Raw genomic sequence first — 16,600 nt, 5'->3', positions numbered from 1 at the left:
TAAATGGAAATTAAAAACACCCATTTAAATGTTATTTTATAAAATATTAAAATTTTATTATTGCAATTTTAGATTAACAAGATAGAAAATGCTATTTTAACTTGAAAAAAATGATGGTTGCTACATCAGCAGTCATTTCTGCATTGAAGGATAAAAAAATAAAATAAAATGTCTTCCCCAGTAATTTTCTTACTGATTATTAATTTAATCGTTCAATCTTCCTACCAGCGTTTCTGGTTTCTTCTGTTCATTTTAATCTGATCTGGTAATCATTGTTCTTTTCAGTATTTATTTAAACTAATCCCGCTGTGATGATTTTTTAAATAAAACAGGGTGCATCCGTACACAAGGAACTAGGTGGATTTGGTTTTAAAACTTGGATTTTGCCTAAAATGTGTATTTATTATCCCAGATGATTCTCGGCTATTAAATCATGTTACAGAGGGGAAACATGAACATTTAGGGCACAATCATGCGTGCACCTTTTCTGATTATTACACCCATGCTACATAAAAAGTGCTCAATGTCATTATTTTGACTTCTAGCAGAAGTATCCACTTTTGTATTTCTTAAGCCTGATTTGAAACCTTCTTTTTTTTTTTTCTTTTCCTGGCTGGAGTTTGCGAATTGGAAACAGTCAGACCATGTGGAAATAAAAACACAAGGAGAAAAAAAAAATCTAATTTTCTCCAACATTTTTTTTTTGGTTGAGAGGTCAAAGGGTGGGGTAAAAAGCAAAAGGAATTTACAGCTAGAGGGAGATTCTTAAGTAGCATGTGACCTAACAGGAAGAACAAAGAGTCCCAGTATCTGCGTAATCCCGTATTTCTGTCTAATTAAAATCCTTCCAATCTTATTTTAGCCCTTGTTCCAGGGAGATTGGCTTCACATTTAAATCGTCATTCAGTGAGATTGAAGCGAAGGCAGTTGCCTGATTTTGCAGAGTGCGGCTTGCTGGGCCAGCTGCATCTTGTGTTTGGCTCTTAGCGGTGAATGCTCTCTGCCTTGGAGCTGAAGCTTATTTACCCCGGCTTATCGGGTGCTGCTGTAGCAACCATCTGTCTCCAGGCAACGGAGCCACATTGACCTCTTCATTGAACTGAGTGTAGCAGGACCTCAATTTAGCTGCCTTAGACAATGGTGATGGCGCTGAATGAGAAGACCAGGCTGTCTAATAAGAGTTCCGATTTCTTTTTTTTTATATATATATATATATATATATATATTTCTTTAATATTAATTTTGAGCGTATTAATCTGAAATCAAGTTCTGGAGAGGGAAAGCCTGCTTTTTATTTTAAGTTCAACCTACTGATTGCAAGCAGGGAATCCCTTCTCACAATGTTTGCTTTTAGATTGAGTTGATGTTCCCCGTGGTCTTGTTTTATTCCGCTACTTGTGCGTTTTAACCCCGCGCTTTCCACAATTGTTTGACCGCAGCTTGCTTTACAATTTTTTTTTGCCACTGATGTGATTATTAAAAAATACTTGAAGATTTAGCTTCATATTTTCTTTTGCAAAAGGGTAACATTTCTATTAATGCCAATATTATCTCTTTATGAAGGTGTTTAAATTATCAGAGATTTATAGTGTTAATGCAATGTGAAAATACTTTAAATTTCATTTTTGTTTTACTTTTTTGTATGACCTGCTGCTTTTAGCAACAATTAACATCCAGAATACACTGTCTAGTATAGTGCTCCTTCTGCATTTGAATCACAGCGCTAAATCTATACAAAATCACAACTCGTTACCATCATGTTGAGTCTCCAATTTATTGTAATTATGCCTCAACATAAAAAAGCAAACCCAGAAAGTTCAGTTGTTAAAGGTTGTGTTTGTAGCGATAAAACCAAGAAAAGGGATACACAAATTTTACCTACATCCAGCTAAATATCGCAATTTCTAGTCTCTTCTATTCTAGAATTGTGTAATAGTAAATAGAAAAATAATGGGTTTAATTAAGAATGTAATGTTCCAATACTTCAAGGCTCTCTTATCCATGTTAGTACTAGGGTAAGAATGTTAGAAGACTACATACTTAGGGAGTCGCTCCAAACCATGGTCCAAATAATTAAAGATTGTTCTCAAGAAGGACAATTAAAGATGTTTGTACCCCTGGATAGAAATAGGAGTAGTGTATATTTTTTTTTTTTTTTTTTTTTTTTTTTACTGCTAGAACTGTTGATTAAAAGTAATAGCCATTATGTTTCTTTTTTGTGCGAGATGGTACAGTGTAGGAAAGGATGTTCTTGAGATCCAACAGCTTTCTAAAGTTTTTTCCAGATTTTAAAAGTTTGACCCATTTTACGCAAACATATCTCTCTCTGTAGTTCACGTATTCTCTTCTTCGCATAAAGATAACTTATGGCTAAATGTTAATGGTTATATGACCATTGTGTTTTGTATCAGGGTATATGTATAGTTCTACATTTGTTTTCCTTGTTGATTGGTAAGCCAGGCTTACCATTTTTTCAGTTTTCTTTCATTTTTAGATTTCTGGTTATGAAAACATCCTTTAAGCCAGCAGTATTCACAGCTTTTATTGGAATCCACTGCCAAACCCACGGGTTATTTTGACCAGAAATAAAGTTTGCACTTTTAAGAAGTCTTAAACTTTGATCAATCCTGCTTTATATTACAGATCCATTAAAAACGTACATGATCAATTGTCTCGGGGTCCACGGAGGAGTAAAACGTTGCTAACCTGTCTGGCACTGACAGGGTTAAATAATTTCACGCAATAATAGCGACACAAGGGAGGAATGACATGGGGATGAACAGAAGCTCTCTGTGGTCTTAAAATTTGGTTTAAGTAGTCTGTCTGTCAATTATATTGTCTGCTTTCCTCCAGCTCTCTAGGAATCTAGCTGCTACTGATGTCATCAAAATGAGTTTAATAGCATGTCAAGTTGTTAATTTTTGACAGTTAATTCTCTCCTAGAACAACATAATGTTAGAAAGCATTCCTCAGCGTGTCGCTTGGCCAGTTTTGTTAACTGAGAAAATAAGACCATTTTTACGTGGTAATTTATCACACGTTTTTCTTGCTAATTTTGGTGTGCATTAATGCCTTCTAAATACTCCCACATTTTTTTAGAAGATAATTAAAAGATGCTGCATTGTTTTGAAGACATAATTTCCACTCTAATGTTTTTTGGGAATTTTCAGAGCATTTTGTTCTCCAGAAAAAAAGTATTTTATTATAGGGAAAATTATATATTTTTAATGTTGGTAGCTCCTTTTTGACCTAGTATGCTTTTCTAATTTTACCGGAATATTAACGCAGTAATCCAGTATTAATTTAATATGCTGAATAACATACAGGAAGGTTTTGGATGTTGCTGTTGAATAACACTTGAATACTTCAGTAAAGTAGCTAGCTAATATTGCCCGAGTTAGTCTCTATAATCTAGTATGACCAAGGTACTCAGATGGTCAAGAGATATTATCAGTCAAGTGCATGTGTGTAGCACCCGCCTGGCAGAGAAGCATAAAATGTTATTGTGACCGTCCGCCTTTTCAAAAAAGTAATTAAAATAAATCCTTTATGCTACTAGTTATTAAATCACCAATGTTCCAGAGAATGCAGAAGGATTTCAAGGTAAATTGGGAAAAATAAAAACTGTGTAAAATGCAATATATATATTGTCTTTTTTGTGATCCACATACAATGTCTTCAAGAGCTGATGAGTTACCCCATCCCCTCAGAGCCATCACGCACCGCTTTAGAAATTCCCCTCTAAGGAATAAACATCAGCTTGGTAATGTTTCAGCGTTCCTCTAATTATTTTTACCCGCTTCACTGATTGGTCCTGATGATCAGCCTATTATAACCGAGAAAAATGTTTCCCATGATGAGACAAATCGCAACTGTAGAGAAGATAGTGTAGTATTTCTAAGAATTCAAAGCAAATTTAAATTAAAACAAAATGAATTTTTAGAAAAAGAGAAATAAAACATTTTAGTCATTGTAGCTGAAGTTTTTGGAATTGGAAAACCAGGCATCCTTTATTTTTATTTGTATCCAATACAGAATGTCTTTCTTCATGATGACGTTGAAGAATATGTAAATTTATTGAACAAATCTATATATCTTAATTTTAGAACAAATATTTTGTAATTGTCAATTGAAAAAACAAAAACTTACAGTGCCAATTGGTGGAGCACCTTTTTTAATCTGTGTAGAAATGAACTTTGATGAGGTCCTCTCTGTGTAGGGCATCATGAGGTCTTCAATTTGTAGAGTTGGGCAAAAAATGCCAGATGTTCAGATCATCCTTTAATAGTTACACTAATGTTATCGGGCTCATTGATGGAATAAAAACCAGTAAAAGTAGTTTCCAGGTTTGTTTTTCATGCACAGGATGGCACCAGAGAATACGCTGGTGGAGAGTTCGGTATTAGTTTAAGTACAATGAGGTCCCTCCCCCTTCTTTATGGAAACTCAACTTGTGGGCATTTCAGTATTAGCCTAAACAATACTTCTGAATATGTTAAGCCCCTAACAATTAGGGAGCAGTTTGGGGCATTGAATAATGTCGAGTGATGCAATTGAACCTGACAGCTTCAACAGTCAGCCTCCTCATGGGACTTGAAAGTTGTTCACACTTGGTTTCATCTCTCATCACACGCTGAGTATTAAAGCCCAACATGTCGGGAGCAGAAGCAAAAAAAAAAAAGGGGCCTGCTGGAAGAAAATATTTTGTGTACAAATTTAACCCTTCTGTTGCCTCCCACATTCTGCAGAATCTATTGTATAGTCCACACCATGGAGTGTTTAAAGGGGCAGATTTACAGTTCATATAAAAATAGTAATATGTCTGTAAACATATATATGTTCTCTGATGCAAAAATCAACGAAACCCGAAATATTTGATACCCTTGTTTGGGTGTAAAAGTATGTCAGCATTTTGGTCAAGATATTACACTTAATGAACACCTTTACGCTTAACGTGATTTGACGTAAACAAGTAATAAATATACTATATACTTTACACTATATAAAGAAAAAGTCACCCCATTCTTTACCATTGTACATGCCATGTACAGACACCTGGCGCTGCTATCTGATCTAAGGAGGCTGTCGCTGGTTGTGTAACTCAATGGTGCTCCTTGGTGAAAGGTGCTCAGTTTGCAGAAGTCGGCAAAGTTTGTTTCACTTATTTCTTTGTGAATAAAATGGGAACATGACTAGTCCTTTAAGAATGAAAGGTTATTCAAAGTTTACAGTTCGCCCTCTCGCATGGCATCTGCGATTAGATGCAGATAAGTGCAATTTCAGCTGGCTTGTCCAAAACGGCTTTGATTTTTGTTCCCACTTTAATTTGAATCACTCATTTTGTAGACTAGCACCATGACAATTCTGAAACTTGTGCAGTTGACCTGGGATTTCCATAATTCTTGTTTCTTATGTTAAATGTACTCTTGCTACAAGCAAATGTATACCTCTTATTGTACCTTTGATGTATGTAGTTACTTCTCAGCAATCCTTGGGGAAATGTATAAAGTCGGCCTTGACGCTCTTCATGGCCACATCACTTCACTTCCAATTGTTTTGTGACTGCATCGTAGTTTGCTTTGTGACTGCTCTATATTCACAAATAAATGGTCATTAGGTGAATAGCCCCATACCCCTTAGAGCCACGTGTACCCTGGTTAAGGCAGATCTAAGGTAGTATAGCGTGACTTCATCAAGAACGTTAGCGACAATAATGTGTATTTTCTTTATGGTGTGTTTTATAGTTAGGACGTGTATACCCTTCTATATAGTAACATACCTTTACCCTCAGTCTGCTTGGGGTATTTTTGCCGTTTTTAGCTGTCTTTTGAGATTATTACAAATTATATTGATATAAATAGCATATGTTCTGCATTAGCTCACCTGGTTATGAGAGATGGATATGTCTGATCTTTAATGTTAAATAACTTTTAGTATCTTCTGCCTCATAGTTAGTAGACTATTGTCCATATTGATTTGTTTTCGTGACAGTTGTAGCCTGTATGAAAATATTTCTTTTATTCAAGCGACAGCCTTTTCAGCTATGGACTTCTAGCATTATTTTGGGATGACATCAAGAGTTCCAAGGCTTAACACTTGTACCTTCCATCTGCTGTGCACGGTTACTCACATTAAGTCTAAACCCGACCTGTTGCGTATTACCTAGCCTTTTTTAATTTTCTGCAAAAAATTTGATGTTACATGAGGAAGTGTCAACAAAACTCAACTTTTTGTGTTCCAATGAGTACTAATTAACTTTTTTCTTCACAATGGGATGGTATGAGTCTTACGATGGCACAGGCACCATGGTATGTTACGCACAATACCCCAGGCTTTTAAATGAATTGGGATGGTACAAGCCTTCACAGCTCTTAGCCCTATGTGAGGAAAGGTTGATTAAAATCTTTTCATGGTTATAAAGAGTTCTGGATGTCAGAATAGTAGTGGCGGTGCTGCACTTTCTTATGCTGACTCTTATTTCAGTGACGCATGTATTGTTTGCAGAAAATTGCAAAGGGAAAAGAAAATTCCCAAGAAAGCTGTCTGCAATCCTCCTTCCCTCCCCCCAAACTGCCTTACATTGTTAGAAAGCCAGCGAGCGCTTACTTCAGCTGTGGAATTTTACAGCCTGTTAGAAGCCCGTGCCCTTAATGCGTATTGACGGGATGATTGTGCATCTTTAATAAATGCTTGCTATGGCCTGTTTTTGCCATGGGTGAACCGTGAATCTTCTGCTTCACGTTAAGCCTACAGTGGAAAGGTGTTAATAATGCACAACTTGAAATACTAGGACCGGTTTTGTTCTCTTTTAAGGGCCTCTTTTTGGTTTTTGACCTCCGTATTATAATAAGAGCAGGTTAAATGTTGCTGGATTTGATCTGGAGATTAAAGGAAATTGTTAGCATTGTTAAGCGGTTATATTAAAACTTGGATACATTAGATTAAAGGTAAGGAGTGCAACTTCAGAGAATCTCTCTCTTCTTTTCATCCTACCCTTACAAGGCTACCCCCCCAGGCAGGAGAAACTATCTCTATTATAATTATTATTATTATTGTTTACATAATATTATTGCACCATCATGTTCCACAGTGCTGTGCAATGAGTCTTAACATAACTCCAAATAGTAACTACTGATTCCAATTAAGAATAGATTAAATCTGAAGTTTGTGTTCTTAAGATATAGCTCCCTGAAATTAATTTAAGGATAAGTTAGAATGTTATTATTTTATTTGTAGTTTGCCGTTTTTAGAGCATCTAGAATATCAAGTTCCTCCAGAACATACATGAAATTTCCTTAAATATAGCACTTTGCATTTCTTCCATTAAATTCAGAAATGAAAATGTTTCAATAAAGGGATTTTTTTTAATTTGCTACAGTAAAAAATATTCTCAGAAATAAAATATAAATACTATTAAATATAAATAATTTAATTTTGGCAGACATCTTGTAAAGCTACTTTCCCCCCCAGAACATGTTTCTGTATCTCCATTCCTATAGCTACTATGCTTCCTTAGCCTTATTCTAAGTACCCCCCAGTTTTATTATTATAATAGCTAGTTTCCAATGTAGACTCAAATAAAAACCAGTTAAATTGAATGAGAAATGTCAGCCCTTTTCCCCTTTTTTCTTTATTCTTTAATCCAACCTTGACACACGTATAAGATCATTTGCTTAGTAGTCCATGTCGTACCAGAAGAAGGTTTGATGCTAATCCAGTCCAGCAGAAAAGGGTTAATGTGGACATATTTAAAAGCCAGTGGATAAGCGCAGTAAAGCGCAGTCAGGGGAAGTGACTCTGGAGGCAGCGATGGTTGGGGAGAACAGCAGGGGTCTGTTACCATTCCCTTCACTGGCAAGTGTCACATCAGTCAGTAGGAATTAGCGTACAGCCAGCCGGGAATATATATTTTATATATGAAGACTCCATTGTATAATGTAGCAAGTGCAGTTGGTCACTTTTTAGCATTAGTGATCATATTTTAGGTGGTTTGGGAGAAGAAATCAGAAAAGGGAGTTCTTGTCACTGTTCTGTATTTATAGCGCTTGGTGTTGGAGCATATCTCAGCTACAGAAGTACTAGAGATGTGGTCATGCCAATAACCAAGAGAATCTGGCCATCAATGGTAATCAAAAGAAAAGGCGTTGGGCTACACCGTTTAGTCCTTAAAGAGTGGGCAAAAATAGTCTGTATGAGAAAAAAAAACATATCTTTTTTTTTACACACAAGTAAAATTTTATGTACAAATTAAAGAACACAACCTGTGTGTTCATTTTTATGTTCATTTTCAATTAATTACCGTGGGGAAATATCATACATTCTTGTTCCGCTTGCCCATCTAATGAAACTTTGTAGATAACCGGGACCCCTAACCACCTGCTGATATATAAAGATCTTTTTGTTTCCTGGTCAGTGACTAGGTTTCATTTCTAGTTCTCTTCTATTTGGCTGGAAAGATGCTTTATTTATGGTTAGGTATTTCTTGAATACATTATTTCTAATTTGGGGAAATTGCCTCTAGATCTTCTTGTGGCTGAAATTGAGTTTTTAAGGATTTATTTTTTTATTTTTTTTAAAAATGAACCTTATTTTTTCACTATTTTTCCAAAAAGCCACATATATTTCTTCTAAAAATGGATATTGTATATGAATATTTTTCACAATAGTGCCACAGAACAACAAAAAAATCAGTCTTTTTAAATAATATTTTTTTTGGGTGGTATAATATTAAACTCCAGCCAGAGGAACCTCATTCATATTTTTCCTGCCTTAGTTATTTTAATGCACTATTGGGAACCTGCTTGACCTTAATTAAACTGCCCGCTCCTTTCTTTTTAAAACCGACATGTTTGGTTCAGTGTACAAGTCGTTTTCTATTCTTGAAACAGAACCCCAGTATGACAGACACAGGAATGTTCTTCGAAAGGGAATGGCGTTTCCAGCCAAGGCAGAGCGTTTTTATTGCGATGGATTATGCAAGACTTTGGCCGGGCTGTCTTGCTACGTATGCTGGAGGGTTCATTTTCACGTGTTTGGCACAGGTCCCAGCAGAGGCCTTCTGAACGGTGGTTAGCGACATGAATGAATACAAAGTTTGGAAGAGCCGTTCAGTAAGTAGAGCTGGGGAGCTGCCAAAAATACAGATCTTTGTATGGGGTCAGGGCTGAGCCTGATTCGTGAAGCTGAGTATCTTGTACAACACTTCTTCCTCATGTTCCCAAAAAATGCTTTTTATCTCCAGCCTTTCCAATGATGACATAGTCCGATGAGATGTGGATATGTTCTAATGATACATACCTTCTGTGGCTGTGTATATTATGCGGCATATCTGGAATTGGGACCTTGTTGACCTTCTTAGCTGGATTGAAATAAGCTAGGCCAGTCTTTTTGAGACATCTGTTGTTTACCTGCCTATAACATCTTAGTGGTTTAAGAAGATTAATTAGCAGAAAACCCCACATGGTCACAGAAAGTCCTGGCGCCAGAGATGTAGAACGGTCCTTTAAAGCCTTGGCTATGCTCGGCATACCACCATGAAGATTTGCTTATTCCGTATGTCAGTAATAGTTAATCCCAAACAGTTCCAGGCGTCTTCCATTTGATTTAATGATTAAAGTACTGTCACCCATCATATCAGTGCCTATGTTTAACTGTTTAGATGCTAGAGACCCCTGGCTGTTGGTTGCTATGAGAATTGGTTAGTGAAATCTTGAAAACACATGAATAAAAGATAAACTAGGAGAAAAATAATCAGATTAAGTTTAGACAAGTATTTTGAGATCCAGATTACTTTACTATGTAAAAGAGCAGCAATGTATTGTATCACATTATAAAAGAGTGCATTAATAGAAATATATATATATCATGTGTTTTACTTTCAAATAGCACATCAGTATATGGAATGTGGGGACTTTTTATTATCCTAATCAACTTTTTGTGTAAAATTGTGTGTAATTATATTGTGTGTTAATATAAATACCCAACAAAGCTTACCTTTTCCAAACTAAAACTTTAATGGGTATATACAAGCATGGCATTGGTTGATTTAGGCTTGATTTTCTTAAGTATTATGGCTGAGAGTTTATTACATCACTCTGATCAATTATTTTATCAAGTGTATTTTAGTGCATTCTGATTGGTGATTAAGCCAGTGCAAGGATAATAAAATAATTAAGAAAATGAATGTACTAGATATAATTTTACATCTGTTTCAGTATTTTACATAAAATCTTCCTTTGCGCCTTTTGTCAGAATTGATACCGAACAATAGAATCCCTGATGATTTTATTTTCCACGTTATTCCCGCTTCTCGTTTCCCTCTGCAGAAATCAAATTCTATTCTAGAACCAGCTAGGCAGAGCCCAAGAATATGTGCTGTGATTATATGGCAAGATACTGTTCTCATTACTGTCTAATTCCCCTTTATCAATAGGAGCCTTCCTCTGGGGCTTGGTGACATTCAACAATGTGGACATGCGTATTCAAGTCAACTGACAGTAATTGAGCTTTAATAAAGGCTTCTTCTTCCCAATTAAATGTGTACCTACAAAGCCAAATGCTTTCTTTCCCTAGCCATACATTTTTATTTTAATGTTACACAATGCCGAATGCAATATACTTGTAACTTTGATTTTTTTTTTTTTTACTCAAGTAGCTTTTTATGTTTTGGATTGTTTTGTTTGTATCGTGCACATGGAAATAGTGGTTAAGAATGTGTTTTCTTTACAGGTAAACGCACTCCCTGGATCCTCCATTACCACGTCTTCATCTCATCTTTACGGCAGCCGGCAAAACGCTAGCTCTGCAGTGGGTTCGCTCCTAGGGTCAACCGAAACCAGCCAAGCAGGTATAAATGTATTTCTGTATGTTAATGTTCTCTATTGAATCATGTTAGCTGTACTTTTCATTGACTATCTATATTTTGCATAATCGTTATCCTTGGTCTACAGATCCAAAACGTTCTGTGAATCACCTTCACTAAATGTTAATTAAATGGATTTGTGAGATTGTGTTAAAATGTATTGTACGGCGTCCCGGATAGAAGTGAGTTGCATGTGTGTGTGTTTTCAAATGTGTGTTCCTGAAGTGCAATGATGGCATCTAGAAGGATCGAAACCACTGTATGGTATGTATGTGGAACTCTGTAGGCCATGCAATACTACTCTGTGCTGTACTCAAAGCTATGTATAATGTGGGAAGCCAGTGTAACAGCGGCTATGGGATGAAAATGTAGCATATCCGTATGTCTGTATTTGCATGCCTACACCACAAATTCTTAAACGTTACACATTTGAATTTAGAGCAGGGTTTCTTTTTAGACATGGCCATATTGACACGAGAAGTTTATTTTGCTGGCTATACTCACATCTAGTTTCAAACGCTCACCATAAGCCTTCAAGTTTCAAAAGAACTGCATTTTTTTGGACATACCCTTTTTTAGTTCCGATAAAGAAGAATATTTAACCGGAAACGTTCAACAAAGCATTCTCTCCATACCTTCATTCCATCGGTGCACTTGTGTCACCCATATTTAGTTAGGGGCTAAAACCAATTACACAAACATTTCAGAGTCTCCTACCCCAGTACCAATGTGCCGTCACACTACTGAAGGGAGAACAGTAAGTATCACGTCCCGTATTTACATTTTGTGGATTGATTAAAGCAGAATGTCTCAGAAAGGTTTATTCACCAACTACAATGAAAGATAATTAGAAACATTAGAAAGACATTTAGAAATAAGGCATGCATTAAAAATCATTATTGCTTTCAATTGATTTCTGGCCCATTAAATAACCGTAGATCAGTGTTTGTGCATTGTTCTGAGCACGCTAACTTTAGGCGCCTTTTTCCATGCAGACCTTGTGCATTTATCTTAAATGTCTTCCTATCTCTCGTCGTATCTTTTCCCCCCATTTAAGATGCCTCTTTAGTGACATATAGTGTTAAATTGGAACTCTATATAAAGAAGCGGTCGTAGCACAGGCATTGCTGACTTCTTCCACTAGGAGGGGGATAGGGAAGTGCAGCAGCCCTTCAGAGACTCAAACACAGTAAAAGCTAATCGACAACAATACATAACTTGATGTTGTGATATGTATGTTATGTTATTACAACCAAACCAGAGTTGCAAATAAAACCATGTAGAGTCTCTGCACAACTGCTGTCTTATGTATAAAAAAAAAAGTTTTAGAAAAGATATCTACAAGTTAAGAATTGTGTTACAGACTACATTTAAAGCAGATGCTCACTGTTTGTAGATCACATTATTGCTCTAGAAATCTCCACAGTCCCTGTAATTTGAGAATAAAATATGATGCGTGTGTGATATATAAATAACATAAATCACTCGCCTTCCGGAGAGATGCCCGCGGCCTCCTCTGTGGTCAGACTTTTTGAACTGCTGATTGGCAGCCAGTCTGTGGCAGAAATGTGCTTCTATTGAAGTCAATGGAAGCACTTTCTGTGCATGTGCACCGGGGGTCAGAGCCCTCTGTTCTGGGGTGTTCGACGCAAGTAAGCCATACGTTTGTATGGGGGCTAAAGAAAAAGCTAAGGGACCACTCAACTATCAAAATCCATCTGATGGCTGGAGTGTCCTCTTAGTGTTACCATGTATAAGATTATAAAATATAAGATTAGGGGGTACATAAAGGCAGCGCTGCTTTTTGTACATGGTCTCATCTATATGTAAATGTGATTTTGCCCCAGCAAACTGTGCACTGTACATTTGAAGTCACTTCTCAGAAATGCTTATGTTCCCCTGGTGTTTTTCACAGGCTGAATGTGTTCCTGGGTTTGCTTTGTCTCCTTCCCTCCTGGAGAGGGGTGTGCGTGGTGGTTTTTGTTGACATGTCTTGGTAGTCATGCATGTTTGTTGGAGGGGGATGGGTTTAACAGTTTACCAAGAATGGATCAATCATGTCTTTGCCAGCCAAGGGTCAGAGGTCTTTCGACTCAGAATGAAGGGAGGATAACCTTCTATGGGGCCAGATAGGGTTGTTGCTTTTGTTGAGGGCTGCAGGCAAGTTCTCTTAACCCTGTGGGTTTCAATGCGGCTTGGTGGAATACAATGTAGGGTTTTCTTTTTATTGCTATTTTTTGTAAATAAAAATGTAAAAAAATGTTTAGAAGCGGTAATGTGCTCATTGTGAACTGTTTTAAATAAGTGATATATACACTTTTTAATAACTTTTTGGCTTAGTAGATACATCCATGTGTTTACATTCCATATGCTAATCTTTACATCGGTCCGGGTTGCCAATCAGGAAGCACTTGTAGATTTTCCATCCGTCGGTCTACCTCCTGTACCTCCTCTTCCTCTGCATTTGCATTTAATTAAAGGGTTTCCTGTATGGATTATTTAAGGCAATGTCAGTAGACCTAATGATTGGGGTTTGTCAGAGTGGAAAGTGTTAACCCGCGCGATGCATTGGGATTTGCTGTGATAAGCATACAGATTAGCCATTCACAGCTGTGATTCATTACTTTCACTAGAGAAATTAAAAGTGGCAGAGGGGAGGTATATCGCAAATGGGAACCACACTCCTTCCCTGTAAACCTGAATGAAAGAGCTACGCATTATCCACGGGCTGCCGCAGCTCCAGAAATATGAAGGAGGAAAGAGAGAGGCGGGGGTAACTCAAACAGTTCAGGATGCTTAATCTCGCTCTATTAAGGTCTTAAAGGAAATGTTTAGCTTGGCGATGAGGAGAATATGTTCGTCTGTATACACCGTATTACTGCAATCAGGTCTATGAAGACCACACTCACACGAGCCTTCGTTAGAACAGAAGAACATGTGAGAAGTCGTAGAGGGAAAGCTGAAACAACAGATATATTCATACGTATAGTGGCAGGCTTCTCTTTCCTGTCTCGCATTTTCTTCCTCTATTTCCAATTGGCTTCCTTTACATTCAAGGTTCTAGGGATCCACAGCTTCTAATGTCTCATTGTAGAGCCTTCACAGTATGTTGGAGCTCCTCTGTGCCTCGCTAATGCTGTCATTTCTCCCAATTTCTTATCTTTCCCCAGATGTAATTTTCCTTATTGAATTGCAGTTGTGCCTCTATTTCAATGCCCCCTTTCTATGTTTCCACATCTAACTCTTCACCCTCTCATACCCTCTCTTGCACCACTCCACCCTTCCACCCACTGCTTCCTGCACCAACACTTCCACTTCATTTAACCATCATTCATTTGTCTCTTCCCCCCTGTGACATTTCAATCCCTTTCCTCTGGCTCTTCTCTCAATGATTTCTCCCATTTGCCCTTTTACCAACCCAGGTGTCTTTAATCTTCTCCTGTGGTCATATACCCTATCTGTTTGTGATGGTATGATCCATGCTTAAGGTTGCTCATGTCATGCAGTCACCTTGGCCAGATAGTAAATTTCAGACAATTACACAGAGCTTTTAAATAAAATTGTTAATTTTTGGATATTTTGGTGACAACATTTCAAAGAAGTGAAATTAGTTGAACAATAAATCAGAAACAAGTTGTATTTCTTCTTTTGTTATGTTTTGACCAGGAGTTTTGAGGCACTGGTAAAGTTTAGGATGTAGCGGACAAAATCTCAACCCCAGCCTACAGTAAACATCATCAGAAAGTATTGTAATGTGATCTCATGTGACTGTAGGATGCTTGGCTTATTAATTACCAAATTATCTTTTATTTATACAACGCTAACAAATGTATGCACTTCCTACAATACATTCATTCAACGCTTCTGACAAACCCAGAACTGACAGACTAAGACAAACCGATACATTAGATAAAAAGTGCCTGGCTCACAAGCTTACAATCTAGAGGCGATAAATGTAACAAGTAAAAAGCAAGTTCTCTCTATTAATTATCTCTTAAGCAGATCAAGACGCGGGAGACCAGAATCGCGGCCTCGTTGTCAGGGGGACATCCCCAAGAGGAAGCGTCTCTCCTAGGTAAGTAGTGTGTGCTCAGTCGTGATTGACAGCGGAACTTGGTTTGGGGGGTTTTTATTTCTTTTTATGTATTTTGTCGCAGACTTTTGTTGACATAGCAAATACAAACATAGATAAGCGACCCAGGCAGCACAGAGAGAATGTCTGCAAATACTGAATGGTAAAAGTGAAAACGCTTTCTGCATCATTCAAACCCGCGATGCTAGGAAACCGAAAGGACCCGTTAATGTGATCATGGCTAAAGTAAAAAAGAAAATGAAAATGAAATAATAATAATAAATCCTCATCCCGTCAAAGGGCTTCAGAAAATACTCTGGAACTAGCAAATCAAATATAAAATGTTTGATTCAATTTAAAAAAAAAAGTTTATCTGAATACCATATTCTGTTTTTAAAGAGATAGTCCAGCCATGTATCAGTAATGTTTTGGTGGCATCTTGGAGAGGGTGCGGTGTGTGTGTGTATATATATATATAGATATAGATATATATAGATATAGATATATATTATGTGTGTGTGTATGTATATATATACACACACACACACACACATAATATATATCTATGTGTGTAGAGATTTCTGCATGTTCAGAGTAAATAATGAAATGGTGCGTTGGGACGTTGACTCCTCCTGCCCTTATAGTAAGTAGACGGTGGAGTCCCCCGTGGTTCTCCATTCCCTCTCTTTAGAAGTCCTCGTCCATCATGTTCCTTCCAATTTATGCCGGGGCCGCAGAGTGCTGGATGCAGACCTGCCATGATAAGTCACGCTGACTAGCAGTCCCAGGGCGAATACTTTGCATTTGTTTTTCAATATGCGGATGCTCCTGCCGAGGAGCAATGCTGACAGTTGAAAGACTGATCACAACCTTTTAATCCTGTGTACATTTTTTAGGGAAATTGTATCCTGCTTCAGAGGAAGGGCTGGTTTAACTGACTATTAGGTGAAAGGGACACCTGCTCACGGCTCGTTCGGATTTTTGAATGCAGTCACTTGGTTTTGCATTTATGAAAATGTAAATAGCCAAATGCCGACCCTCGATAGAAAAACAAATGTTTGCATTCGTTTGTGTAATTAAGACTGTGTTTATTGGGGACGCTAATGTTTTCTTTACATGCTTATTTTCTTTAAGTCTGTTTAATATAAAAATGAAGAAATGTTTTTTCTTGGTCCCATAAATATCCTTTATTATTATTATTATTAAAAAATAAAATAATCATCCACACTTTCTATAATGTGATAGAAAGCAAAAGTAAGAAATGCAGTGCCCCCACTCCCTGGGATGCATACATATTTTATATGATGATGGCAATGTATCTGAGCATAGACATATATTGTAATAATCTATTCTTTAAAAAACAATTATTATAAGCAATCACTTTTTTTGGTTTTAATGGACGATGGCATTCCTACAGATCTCCACTGAATAATCTGCCATCTCGATATGAACAGTCTGGAAACAGTCTAGAAAATATTCCTCCTGTGGCAACCAGCATAGAACAACTTCTGGAGAGGCAGTGGAACGAGGGACAGCAGTTTCTACAGGAGCAAGGAGCCACGAGCGACAGTAAGTCCGTGTCTCATCCGTGGGTCGTCCCAGGCTGAGCGGCTCAGTGGGAGTGGGTATGCCCCTGCCAGTGTACGGAATACGTAATGCTGCAGCTT

General features: G+C 37.2%; 1 protein-coding gene across 1 annotated transcript in view; it reads left to right on the top strand.

The window, feature by feature from the left end:
- LOC149287224 (protein AF-10-like) overlaps positions 1 to 16,600 on the top strand; it is an 86,021-nt gene that overhangs the window by 61,408 nt on the left and 8,013 nt on the right. The window contains exons 12-14 of the mRNA XM_089493169.1: positions 10,729 to 10,846; positions 14,861 to 14,936; positions 16,351 to 16,502. Coding sequence (XP_089349295.1) covers positions 10,729 to 10,846; positions 14,861 to 14,936; positions 16,351 to 16,502 — 346 coding nt within the window. The remainder of the gene's footprint in view (positions 1 to 10,728; positions 10,847 to 14,860; positions 14,937 to 16,350; positions 16,503 to 16,600) is intronic.

The sequence above is a fragment of the Sceloporus occidentalis genome, unplaced genomic scaffold (genome assembly GCF_023333645.1).
Source record: "Sceloporus occidentalis isolate IW3139 unplaced genomic scaffold, rSceOcc1.0.p SCAF_63, whole genome shotgun sequence".
NCBI classification, from domain to species: Eukaryota; Metazoa; Chordata; class Lepidosauria; order Squamata; family Phrynosomatidae; genus Sceloporus; species Sceloporus occidentalis.
This window is presented reverse-complemented; position numbering and strand designations above follow the sequence as displayed.